Genomic DNA, 13,478 nt, shown 5'->3' with positions numbered 1-13,478 from the left:
GTTTCCTACCTATCCTATTAATCCTCCAAGTCCCTTTCACATGAGTCCATATGCAATGGCGACCTCTACAGTGCTCTCTTCTGGTTCGCCTCTTCCCCAGTCATCTCCGTCATGAACACTGCGAGCTCGCCTCTGATATTGAAGCATCTAGACGTCCACTTATGGTATCCGATGTTATATTGCTCTTACTCTTAAAGACTAGGTGAGTCCTGCCCTGCAAACCGAGGTCGATGGCGTCCACATATAGAGGCGTGTACATATTGCCTTCAACTCTCTCCTGTATGGATGGTCGGTTGTCAGCTTCATATACCGTTAATTTTGAAAGGCACATAGGATAAGCTAGGCGCATAGTTGAGCTGATACGATCCAAAGCTAGATTTCGACTTGACTCGCATACCTTTATCCACATGAAGTTCTGCCATGAACATATTTTATTTTATTGGACAAATATAGGTTCAATTGAGATTTGCCCTTCCGTATTACGGAAAGCAAGCTCGACATTGTTTTTATGAACATAAAGCTCTAAAGTGTGGAACCTCAAAGAGGTTGGCCCAATTATGGGACACGATAGCTTATCTATGGTCTAACGTTTTTGCCATTACTCTATCCTAATTCTGTTCTGGATTGTACTATCTATTGGAATATATAGTCCCCTAAGCAAAAACTCCTGTCATGATGAATCTAACGATGTATTGATGATGAGTATATGAATTCTACAACATATTAGTGATGAGTATATAATGCAGCTTGAGTTCAATACTCGATTGGAACTCGATCGGAACTCGATCACGCAATTTTTATTCAAGGTCAGCTCAATTAGAAAATGGAAACACTCTGGCTTGGCTTGACTTGACTCAACTCAACTCAATTACAGAATTTATTTTTGGATAAGCCCACCAATAGTTTAAAACTTGTCATGAAAGTGCCATTGAGTCCTAAATTTTTAAAAAGTATAGTCAAGTCATAAAATTTTCAAATTTGTGCAATTAAATCCTTCCATTAACTCTATTCAATTTGGCTAATGAAAAATATTGATGTTTTTTCTCTAATATGTAACGTCATAAGTGACATTAAGGTTAACTAATGCACTGAAACGGCATTGCTTTGGTCAAAATTCGAATAATTTTTATAGCAATCTTAATTAAATTTAGTTAAAACGTCCAAAGTTTTTTCACAGAATAATAAAATGACTACCTTAAAAAAATAGGCTAACAGTTAAAAAAAAAAACACACACACACACACAAGAAAACCACTGCCTGCGGGCCACCACCCCATCGCTGGGGCTCGTCCTCATGGCCTTGCTGGCTCTTTTTGGCAATGGACCGAAGGCCCGCTGGGAGAGGACCTAGCCCTCCCTCTTGTAATCCTTTTTTAATTTTTTTTTTAATTTTTTTTAATTTTAAATTTTTAAAGTTTTAAAGTTTTTTTAAAAAAAAATCTAATTTAATTAAAATTTAGGTTTAAAATTGAGGTTTTGACCAAAAGTACTTCATATTAATGCTTTAGTTAATCTTAACACCACATGGGAGCAAGAAAATGATAATAAAAACGTCATGTTAGTATTTTTGTTACCCAAATTAAGTAGTGTTAACAAAAAACTTGATTTATTAATATGAGAATTTTTAGGATTTAATTATATTTTTAAAAATTTTACAACTCAATTGTATTTTTAACTTTTAGCATACTTACACTTTTTATTTATGAAGGAATTCCAGTTTGAGCTTGATCTAAATAGAGCTCGAATAGTATGGCATATTATATAATATTGAGGACATCTATGTCTATCTTTAACCCAAAAATACCTTTTGAAGAATAATAGAAACTAGATTAGACTTTATTAGCCAGTCCAGCCAATAATTAGTGAGCACGAGCTCAACTTAAAATCAAACTATCCTATCTCGAGTAATTTTTAAGCCGTTCAGAGCTCATTATGGGTACACTCGGTTTTGCCACTAAGATAAGTTATATGGAATTGCCTCATGCACCTTTTTGATAGGAAAATTGTCCAAAAATCTTCTTTTTGTGTGATAGCTAATTTAATTCTAAACATTTCAATTGTGTAAATTTGGCTGTAACTATTTTAATGATTTGTCAAGTTTGTCTTAAACTTTTCAATTGTATTAATTTAGTTTTTAATCTTTTGACAATTTGTCAATTTAATCCGTCCAACCAACTTTGGCTGAAAAGTATTGATGTAGACATTAGCTATTGAATGTGACACAATTGGTATTAATATGAATTTTTTTAATTTTTTTATAACATTTTCCTTGTTCCTCTTTTTTTGTCCTTCTTACTTTGTGGGTCACTGGGTCTAGGCGAGGGATTGCGATTGGCCAAAAACAAGGGCTGGTGAAGTTGACCTCGTTGGACTAGGTAGGCTTCGAGCCTTGTTGACCACTGGCAAGGCTTAACCCTCACCCATGGCTTGTCGCTAGCCATCGCTGAGGAAGGAAGGAAAAAAAAGAAAGAAAAGGAAAATGAAAAAAGAAAAAAAAATTGAAAAATTCTAAAAAAAATCGTTCTCAATAACATTAGTGATGCCATGTAGGATGACTAGTGTCTACATTAGTCATTTCCGATTAAAATTGATTGTAAAAACTAAATTGACGGTAAAAACTAAATTGACACATCGTTAAAAGGTTTAGGACTAAATTAGTATAGTCCAAAAGTTTAAAACTAAATTGGAAAAATTTAAAAATTTATGATTGAATAGATCACTGTTTTAGAGGTTGAGGATTTTTTTTTTTTTTTTTTTTTACAATTTCCGCCGTTTTTTTAACCATAAATTAACTCCGAACGAGATCAAAATGAAGCCCCGCAATCTCGAGTATCGTTCCTTCAAAGATGAAGGCTTGTTTAGTCCTTTTGCGACGTTCCATAATCTCGTGGAAGATTGACAATTTCATCCCTGGCCCTCTAATATGGCAAGGCGTGGACGTTGATTAGTAACGGTGTAAGGAAAAAGAATGATACGTGGCCGACTAATACGAGAAGTTCTTCAGAGTTAAGTGGATTCTCTCTCTCTTTTCTTCTATTTTTGTTACAATGGGAATTGAGTTGATTCTTTTTTTTTTTTTTTTTTGGAATTAAAGTTGACTAATCAGAAAAAAACTTGTTGTAAAGATGTACTTATTGTAACTTAGCTGGATAGTATAATTGTCAAAAATTATATAAATCGTGCAAATTTTTACATTTTATGACATTTATGAGAATGAAAATAAAATTTTAATGATGAATGTTCTAAAGTAAGGTATCTCTAACTAGTTTTAAATAAATTGGTGGTCCTTTTGCATGTTTATATACTTTAAGATTCTTTTTGTGTCAACATTATGATATTTTGTGGGATCATTGCTAATTGTTCAAGTAGTATCGATATTGACACGTGACACGCATTGCCAACTGTTCAAGTAGTATCGATATTGACACGCGACACGCGATATGACACGACACACCAACACATTGTTTAAAAAGAATAAAGAATTCCAACACACTGAAACACAATGTATATTAAATATATAAGATTAATGTCCTGAAAAACCCCAAACTTTACCCTAAACTAATTTTTTTGTCACAAAAAACTCTATACGGGCACACCTTTGACAATTTTACTCCAAACTGGTATACTTGTAACAAATTTACTCTCTATTAGTTTCCGTTAAATTTTACTGTCAAATTATTAAGTAAAACTACACGTGATAGTTGATTAGTATACTAGTTTGGGATTTTACTCTCTGTTTATCACAGTTATACAATTTTGATAATTTTTTTTTGTATTAATCCAATTTAACAGAGGGTATATTTATCACAAATGTACCACTTTAGGGTTTTTGGCGGTTGAATCAATTAGTTTGGGGTAAATTTATCACAAACAAATCAATTTAGGATCTTTGATGGTTAGTTGTGATAAATTTGTCACATGTATATCAGTTTGGGGTTTTTCATGGTCAAAAAACTAGTTTTGGGTAAATTTGTCACATGTGTACTAGTTTGGAATTTTTCAAGATATTAATCCTAAATATATATTTATATATACATGATAAATTATCATTTTTATTATTATTTTAATCAAATTAATTTGATTCAAATTTACAAATAAATAAATAATAAAAGAGAGCCCATAATAAATTACATTGAAAATATTAATCCACCAGCTATTAATATCATTAATTGTTTCAATTTGACAAATCCAACTACATTCCAATAATCCTAAAACTTTGAAAAAAACAAGCAATCTACAATCTGGACTCGCATGCCAGAGCGTGTTGGAAGAGAAGATAATTTATTATTATTTATTATTTTTTACATATTTGCATTTTGATCCCTCATTTATTGATTTTTTTTTTTTTAAATTGACCTAATGTGTGTCGAAATTACATGTCACAATTCCAAACTCGCATGTCAGAATTCCCAACTCACGTGTCGGAGAGTATTGAAAGAGTTGAACATGTGCTGGATTTTCCATCACTTGTTGACTAAGTGTCAGAAAATGTCGAAGAATGTCAAAGAGTATTGGATACGTGTCGGAATATCCGGCACAACACAAAGCTATTAGAAAGTGTTGGTACTTCCTTGTTAACTGTTTAAAAAGTTTAAGCTGTTAGATGAAAACGTGATTAAATATTTAATTATTATAATATTACCCTTTATCCTTTCTCTAGTCTTTTTTCTAGTATTAAACATGGACATATTTAATTGAGGTGGCAAACGGGGCCTGGAAAATTTTTACTCAGAACTTTTAGGCTTAACATCATGTGAGATTTTATGGGATCACTATCAATTGTTTTAAAAGTTTAAGCAGTTAGATGAATGCATGGTTAAATATTTAATCATTCTAACATACGTAAATAGAAGGATTGCAACATAGCAATTATATTGATTTAACTTTGCGGTATAATTGAGTGTTGGATACTAGTGACTTTTTTGTATTTATTTTGATGTCAGAATTTTTAATACCCAACTGCCTATGTGAGTATGATATTTAAGTACTAATAGATGAATAAGGACTTCTTCTCATGAAGTTTTTCTCAAGGGTAACTAATTTTCTAGAAATTGCAATATATGTTAGGTGATTTCTTTTAATATTTTAGGATTTTCAGTATGTTACAATTTTCATAGTTGCCAAATAATTAATTGTTAATTTATAAGCTCTTCTGATATAGCGTGGATTAATCATGTATCTCCAGATAGGTGGAAAAAAAAAACACTCCTGAGTAATGAATGAAAGTGAACATTTGGATTTTTATCTTATTAGCAAAGTGATTAATTTATTAAACAAATACCATTCAATTTTTCATCATGCTTCATTTTCTTAAATAAAATGTTTTGATAATTAAGTAAATATCTATGTACTCTTTGCATGTCACATTGGTCCACTAATTTCCTATAAAATTTGGGAATGCATAATACTTTGACACGTGGCACAATCATTGAAGCCTATTCTACCTAGCTTTCTAATTATATATAAGCTTATGGTTTGTTTTTTTATTTGTTTATTGAAAGCTTATGGTTCATTTATTTCACAGAAAATAAATAATTTGAAAATTAATTTTCTAAAAATGGCGTTTATATTGCTTCCAAAAATGAATGAATAAATGAAAAATATTTTCATCATTTATGAAAATGCTTAAACATAAACTGTTATCGGTAACGAAAATAGTTTTATTTCAAGGTATATGAGCTGTCATTTTTAGGAAAAAAAATTTCCAAATCGTTTAGCTTTCTGCTAAACAAACGCCCTCTTAATAACACTTAAATTCTTTTTAGCTACCATCGGATCTTTGCAAGGTTAGATTGGCAACTCAGACAAAAGATAAAGCAGCCAAGAGATACTGCACAACATATTATACATAGACAAACGCAGAGTTTTATTGGGAGCTTCTGTATGTTCGATAAACTGAATAAGGAACACCAGAGTGTGCTGAAAAAAACTTGTCTTCCCTAGAGAGCGTAAGCTGAGACGATGGGACTTCTCACAACGCGGGTTCCATTGATCTCCTTCCAACTGATGTACCCGTAGTTACCTATGTAATTGCGCCGTGGAATCGACCCTTCCAGAGAGATCTCTACCGTCAAGTTGAACTCGGCTCTGTCGTACTTGCTAGTGAAGCACAGCTCCGAGGGTTTTGCTGCGGCCTTCATGCTCGACGGAGTTGTCACTGTGGCCCGGTAACTTGCAGGCCCGTCGGCCACGTTGGTTAGGACTCTTTTGAAAGTGACGCTCGTGGTGTTGGTTTTGTTGAGGATGACCATGAATGAAGGGTAGTTGATGTCAAGTGTCGCGGACGCGCAAGAGAAGTTCGATCTCCCGCTTATGATCTTTATCTGATTGGCGGAATAGTTCATTCCGCAGAGGAAATTGACGTAATCCTCGGGTTCGATGTCGTAGATCAGACCGGGATCTGAAGCCTTTTCCGGATCTATATGTCCTGCTCCGAAATCAAGAGGCGTCCCTGAAGCTTGAGTGGTCATGTCGATGATGGGCTCATTGGTGTTATCGAGAATGTAAGCCGTGGTCATCATTGCCGATCGGATAGCAGCGGGGCTCCAATCTGGATGGGCTGATTTTAGCAGCGCAGCGACTCCAGCCACATGAGGAGCCGACATGGAAGTTCCCGATTCGAGCTTGTAGTCACCAAGCAAGTAGCTCTGACCTATCTGTGCTATTTCTTGGTTCGGCGCCCATGCTGCCAAAATATTGTATCCAGGAGCTAACATATCCGGCTTCAAGATCCACGGGGCCTGACGGTACGGTCCTCGAGACGAAAACGATGCTACCTGAGGAGCTGGTTTGGTCCCGAAAATGGTTATCAAGAACTTGATGCTGACTGTCGGATTCTCTGACTTCAGCAAGTAGTCCTTGATTCTATCTCCATCTTCCAGTACGACGGCCACGAACGGGATAGTGAAGTTTTCGGGTATGCGTAAAGCCCCGGGTCCAATACTGAAGATGGCACCTGCAGCTCCGGCTTGGGTGATTTCGTCGGTATTGACTTCGTAGTCTTCACTAACAAAGTCGCAGAAAACTATCTTCCCAGCGACATCCTTCGGGTCAAGAGAGTAACCGTTGCAGATTTCCTTGCTTCTGTTGCCGCGGCCAAAGTATAGAGGAACTCTTGAGATAAGCAGATCTTCTGGGAAGATGGATTTTCCTCTAACAGTTAAGGTTCCGTTGCCGAGGACTATATTGGCCGCAAAGTCCCTTGATACGGTTCCAGCGCCGACAGTCGTTAGCCACGGAGCTCCATTTCGCATCGTGTATCCTCGAGGGCCGTCGTTACCTGCTGAACAAGCAACGAAGATTCCTCTCTCCATTGCTGCGAAAGCTCCCACAGCGATTGGATTAAGGTCGAACGATGTCTCGTCAAATCCAAGCGATAGAGACAATATATCGACGCCGTCCGCTATGGCTTGGTCCATGCCTGCTAGGGTGTCCGTCGCAGCCGAGCCGTACGTGTCGGTCAGGAATAACACCTTGTACATCGCGAGCCTAGCAGCGGGTGCCATACCTGTTGCCGTGCCCTTGGCATAGCCGAAGTAGCTAGCGTCCCTCACGGGGCTCCCGGCCGCTGTGGACGACGTGTGGGTCCCATGCCCGAAGGAATCCCTCGGGGAATCGTAGTCATCGGTCGTCGATATGTTCAAGCCATGCTGCTTCATTCCTTTGCTGAACGATCGGGCTCCAATGAGCTTCCGGTTGCAGTTGGACGCGTTGAAGTCCACCCCGGACTCGCAAGTGCCTCGCCATCTCTTCGGCACGGGGGACATGCCCTTGTCCTTGAAGCTCACTCTCGGGCCATATCCCAGAGTCTACAACGCCGACGATCACGCCGTCACCAAATTTGGCTCTTGGCCAGAGCCCTTTCTGTCTGTTCAGGCCAAGCAACTTAGGAGTATATGTTGTGTGAGCATTTCCGAATGTGTCCGGATACGATGCAACATGACCAGCAACCTGCTCCAGCTTCTCCAATTGGGACTGTGACAGCACTGCACTGAATCCATTCAAGACATGGTTGTATGTGTAGAGATGGGTCGGATCAATTTCGTCGGGGGACGACGATAGGGACGACAGAAGCGATGTGTACCAATCATGGTGACGCGAGAACAAAGCGGGCAATGCCGATTCGTCCATGTAGATTATGTAAGGTTTTTGGTAGTCTTTGGCCGAAGTGGACACTACGATCGAGATGAGAAGGAAGAGCTTTACAAAGATATCGCATTTCATTGTCATTCCGTATAAATATCTGAAACTGAACGGCTTTTGCTTTACAATTATAAAGGAAGATTAACTCGGGCTTATATAGTGGACCGTATCTCATACAAAAATATGTCAAAGAGGCAATGATTGTGACCGAGTCAATGAAACCCAAATAAAAGAACTTTTAGCCGGCGAAACCAGTGCAGATAGTTTACTTCGAACGCCATTTTCAAGGCGATGATTGCGGCATTGTCAGTGATGCGCGCAACTTGCGGTCACGTGCATGCCACTTGGCAGAGAGCTGACGTCTTCGATGACATCATCAACATGATTTTATAGCCGACCCCACCCAAAGATCCGACCCGAGTGACCAGTCAATCAGGGGATTGGTCAGCTAGTGGGACCGGTCGGGCTAGCTAGACTGGAGCAATAGCTTGATTTGGGCTAGGCATGTGCGCCATGTGCGCCATGCACATGGAAGCTCCGATGAAAGGGTGGTAGGTGTCGTTACGTTCGTTTGTGGTAAAGTTATTTTACATATTTAAAGTATCCAAAGGTATAAAAATGCTCATGAAACAATACATTGTCTTTTTTTTTTGGTAAAGTATGAAACAATACATTGTCTATTCCTTATTTTATATATATATATTATGATTTTGGAAATATAAAAACTAGCCTACATGTAAATGACCACATACGGGTCATGTAAAGCTTGGTTCAATGATAGCATGTGCAATATTTTGACGTGCTTGTAATTTATTGATTCTGAGCAAACTCGAACAATGGCCGAAGATTGGGAAAGATTCGGGCTGAGTTTCCTACCCATCGTAATAATCTTTAAGTCGCATTAGTCCAAATGCAATTGTGACCTTTACAATGCTTTCTTCTGGTTCACCTCTTCCTCGGTCATCTCGTAATAAACATTGTGAGCTCACCGCTGAGATGGAAGCATCTAAATGTCCACTTATGTTATTCGATGTTTTATTGCTCTTAATCTTAAAGACTAGGTGAATCCTGCCCTGGAAACTAAGGTCGGTGGCCTCCACACGAGATAGGCGTGTGCATATTGCCTTCAACATTCTCCTGTATAAGTCGTAACCTCAGCACCATCAATCCTTGGAAATACACAGCATTTATATGGTTGGTTATCACATTCATATCCAGTTAATTTCGAGAGCCATATGGGAAAAGCTTGGCGTGTAATTAAGCCGATACACTACCAAGCTTGAGCTACCCATACTTAACGTTCAAAACTTGACTCGAGGTTGATCAAGTACTAAAATTTCTGCTTGAGCTCGACGCAACCAAATAGTCGAGATATTCGAGCTCACCTTGACTTGACTTTACTCAACCACAATTAATTTATGAAGGAACTCCAGCTTGAGCTTGATATCAACATAAGCTCGCATAGTATGTACTTATTACATGATTTTGGGGATATCTATTTCTATTTTTAACTAACAAGTATCTTTTGAAGAAATTGAGTTAGGTTTGATTAGGGTCACAAGCCCGTCGAGCTGAGAATTGATGGGATTATGAGCTTGACGTGACAAAATACTTGAATGGCTCAAGCTCGACTCGACAACAAATTAGTCGATCTCAAGCGATTATCAAGCTGTTCCGAGCTACTCGCGGGTAGGTTGACCTGGTTTCTTCACTAGGATAAGCTGTACAAATTGCCTCTTGCACCTTTCTGACTATAAATTAACTCCAAACGATGAAGAAATGAAGAGACGACACCAACCATATATTGTCCTTCTCTTCATTGGTGGATATTCCCAACTTACGCTGGAAGATTGCCATTATCGTCGCTAGTCCTCTAATATGACAAAGCATGGACTTTAATTAGTAATGGTGCATGGAAAAAGAATGATATTTAGCTCACTAATTTAAGAAGTTTTTCAGAGCTACGATTCTCTCTCTCTCTCTCTCTCTCTCTCTCTCTCTCTCTCTCTCTCTCTCTCTCTCTCTATTTCTTTTTGTCACCGTGAGAATAAATTTGATTCACTATTTATTTTATTGAGATAAGATCGAATAATGAGAAAACACTAGTTGAAATCTCGTGCACCGCACGGGTTTGAAAATGTACTTATTATTAACTTAGTTGGATAGTATAATTTCAGTATTTACACAAGGTGTACAAAAATTTATATTTTGTGGCATTTACGCAACTAAAATATATTTATTGATAATGAATGTTCTTAGGTATTGTATCTCTAAATAACTTCAAATAAATTGGTGTTCTCCTTTTGCATATTCATATAATATGAGACTTTTTTTTTTTTTGCATATAAATAAACTAAAGTATTGCAATATTGTAATTATATTGATTTAACTTTGCAGTATAATTGATGTTGGATACTAATCACATATTTGTGTTAATTTTGATGTCGTAGTATTAAGTATATAACTGCCTATGCGAGTATGATATTTGAATACTTATTATATGAATAAGGACTTCTTTTCAATTTTTTTTTTCTTAGGGATAACTAATTTATTGGAAATTTCACCATATGTTATATGGTTTTCTATATTTTAGGATTTCTAGCATGTTACAATTTTAAGAAAATTATCCAAAAAGTCCTTAATCTATTACATTATTGTTGATTCATTCCTAAATCTTTTAATTATGTCAATTCAAACATAAACATTTTCACGTTTTGCTAATAAACTTGATCCGGCCAATTTTAGTCAAAAATTGTTAAGGTGGATGCTAGCTATCCTATGTGGCACAACTAGCATTAATGAGTAATATTTAATAATATTTTAATATTGTATCAAATTTGTTTACTAAATTTATTTATTTTTCTTTTATTTTCCTTCTCTTTTCCATCTTTACCCCTTCTTCTTTTTCCTTTTCTCTGCTCTTGTTTTCTTCTCTCTCTCTCTCTTTTTCCTTTTCAACCAATTTATGAGCTCTTTTGACATCACGTGGATTGATCATGTTTCTGCAGATAGGTGGAAAAAAATTGAGTAATGAATGAAAGGGGACTTTTGTATTTATCTCATTAGCAAATTGGTTACTTACTTATTATTTTCAATTAATACATTTAAATAACACATTTGAATTTTTCTTCATGCTTTATCTTATTGAATAAAATGTTTTGGTAAGTAGGTAAACGTTATTTTAGCTCTTTACATGTCACATTGGTCCACTAATTTCCTAAAAAATTTGAGAATGCATAATATTTTTAGTGGAAAGCACGGAGCAGAAACCCAATACCTTCAACTAGGGAGGCCGTCAAAAGGAAGCCGAAATCCGAGGTCTCAATATATCCAGTTAAATCCATCTTCACTCAAATGAGTTATAAGCTAATTATGATATATTAACCATTCAACGCTACACCAATTCTCTAATATGTCACTTTTTTAACACAACTCACATGTCCATGCTAACAAGTTCCTTCTCATTGTGAGCTCAAATTTGCTCACTCTTAATTAAGGTATCCTTCTGCATCAATTTATCTCAATCTAAATCTCCAATGCCAAACTTTATCCCTTGTCTCTTTCCCCACAAGCCTCTGTTCTACAGTAAAAAATAGTAACTGTTTTTTCATTATCGAGGTCTTGACCTTAAGCCTTTCCTGATAATCAACTCTTGAAGTCCTCTTCTTTTTGCACACAAGGGTCTTGAAGATTCAACCTCCATTGAAGGAAGGACGAAGGCAACTCCTCTTTCATCCTTTTTCACTCTCCTCGTTTCCGGTTTTAAAGAAGTCGAGAGAAGAGCCCACCTATGATTATAGTAGTTATAAGCCCAACTTCAATCATTAGCAAGTGAATCAGTAAAGTTCTCTAAAAAAGTCAGCCCATTGCGTTGACCACATAGGAGGATGTAATAAGAAAGTCTTGGACCCTGGCGAGCTTGAAACGATGAACTTCATGTTATCTATAATATGATCCCATATTTTTAGGGATATGATTTTTAAAATAAAAATTTGTCCTTAAACATTGACCCACTTTTCTCTTTTAAGTAAGAGTTTTTCCACCATATGGTTTTCCACATTCGGACATTTTTGTTGCCAACCACCCATTTGGAAGCTACCTTGATGAAAGGCAATTTATAAAAGACGATTGTTCTTTTATGTAAGCACATGACAAGGTTTAAGCCAAATCCTCTCTTTCAAAAATACACCATCGGTATGTAAAGGGATTGGGCTAGTAGAATGCATCCATAATTATTGTCAAGTCTCCACGGATTTCTATTGCATACAAACTCGAATAATGGCTGGAGGTCAGATATATTTTACGTTGTATGTTTAGCATATGATTTTAATTGATGCTTGAATTATGTTCTTCAATGCATAATTCGAATTGTTTATTTTGTCTTACACTTCATCCACTCCATCCCTAGTATTTTTCTCCATACTTAATCATGAAATCTGCCATGAGGCCCCATGGGGCCCGTTCTGCTACACTAATACCCCCATCGCCCAAAATCGCAGATTGATAGCTCACCAATCGACTATTGACTCTAATATCATTTTCTGGAAGAGCGTAGTGGTTCTGATACCATTTGTTGGGAAGCATGCAATAGAAGTTCAATTCCTTCATCTGGGAAGATCTCCAAGAGAGAGTCCAAGTACAAGTCCATCAATATATCTAGTTAAACTATGACAAAAAGAAAAAAATCATATCAAATTAAACTCACCTTCACTTAAAAGTTTAAATTAATGAGTTATAAGCCAACTATGATGTATTAATTGCTCAACACTAGCCAATTCTCTAATGTTGAATTTTTCTAACACAACTCACACATGCATCATAACAATTTGGCACGTGACGCAACCATTGAAGCCTATTCTACCTAGCTTTCTAATTATATATAAGTTTAATATCTTTCTAATTATATATAAGCTTAAAGCACTTTTGTTTTTTTAATAGCTACCATTGGATCTTCGCAAGGTTAGATTGGCAACATAGACAAACGATGGAGCAGCAAGAGATATTGCACAACATATCAGATATGGAAAGACAAACGCAGTCTTATTGAGAGCTTCTGTAGGTTTGATAAAACTGAAGAAGGAACACCAGAACATGCTGAAAAAACTTGTCTTCGCTAGGGGAGCGTAAGCTGAGACAATGGGACTTCTCACAACGTGAGTCCATTGATCTCTTTCCAACTGATGTACCCGAAGTTAACTATGTAATCGCTCTGCGGAAATGACCCTTCCAAAGAGATCTCTACCGTCATGTTGAACTCGGCTGTGTCGTACTTACTCGCAAACCATAGCTCCGAGGGTTTCGCCATGGCCTTCATGCTCGACGGAGTTGTCACCATGG

General features: G+C 36.8%; 1 protein-coding gene across 1 annotated transcript; it reads right to left on the bottom strand.

Annotated features, from left to right (window-relative positions):
• Positions 1-5,902: 5,902 nt before the first annotated feature.
• LOC104455360 (subtilisin-like protease SBT3) lies at positions 5,903-8,228 on the bottom strand. The gene is given in 2 exon segments (XM_010070162.3): positions 5,903-7,781; positions 7,783-8,228. Coding segments are annotated over 2 exon segments (2,289 nt in total). The 3' UTR covers positions 5,903-5,938.
• Positions 8,229-13,478: the final 5,250 nt, after the last annotated feature.

The sequence above is a fragment of the Eucalyptus grandis genome, chromosome 7, assembly GCF_016545825.1.
Source record: "Eucalyptus grandis isolate ANBG69807.140 chromosome 7, ASM1654582v1, whole genome shotgun sequence".
Lineage (NCBI taxonomy): Eukaryota > Viridiplantae > Streptophyta > Magnoliopsida > Myrtales > Myrtaceae > Eucalyptus > Eucalyptus grandis.
Note: the sequence above shows the minus strand (reverse complement) of the source record. Positions and strands in the feature narration are given on the sequence as shown.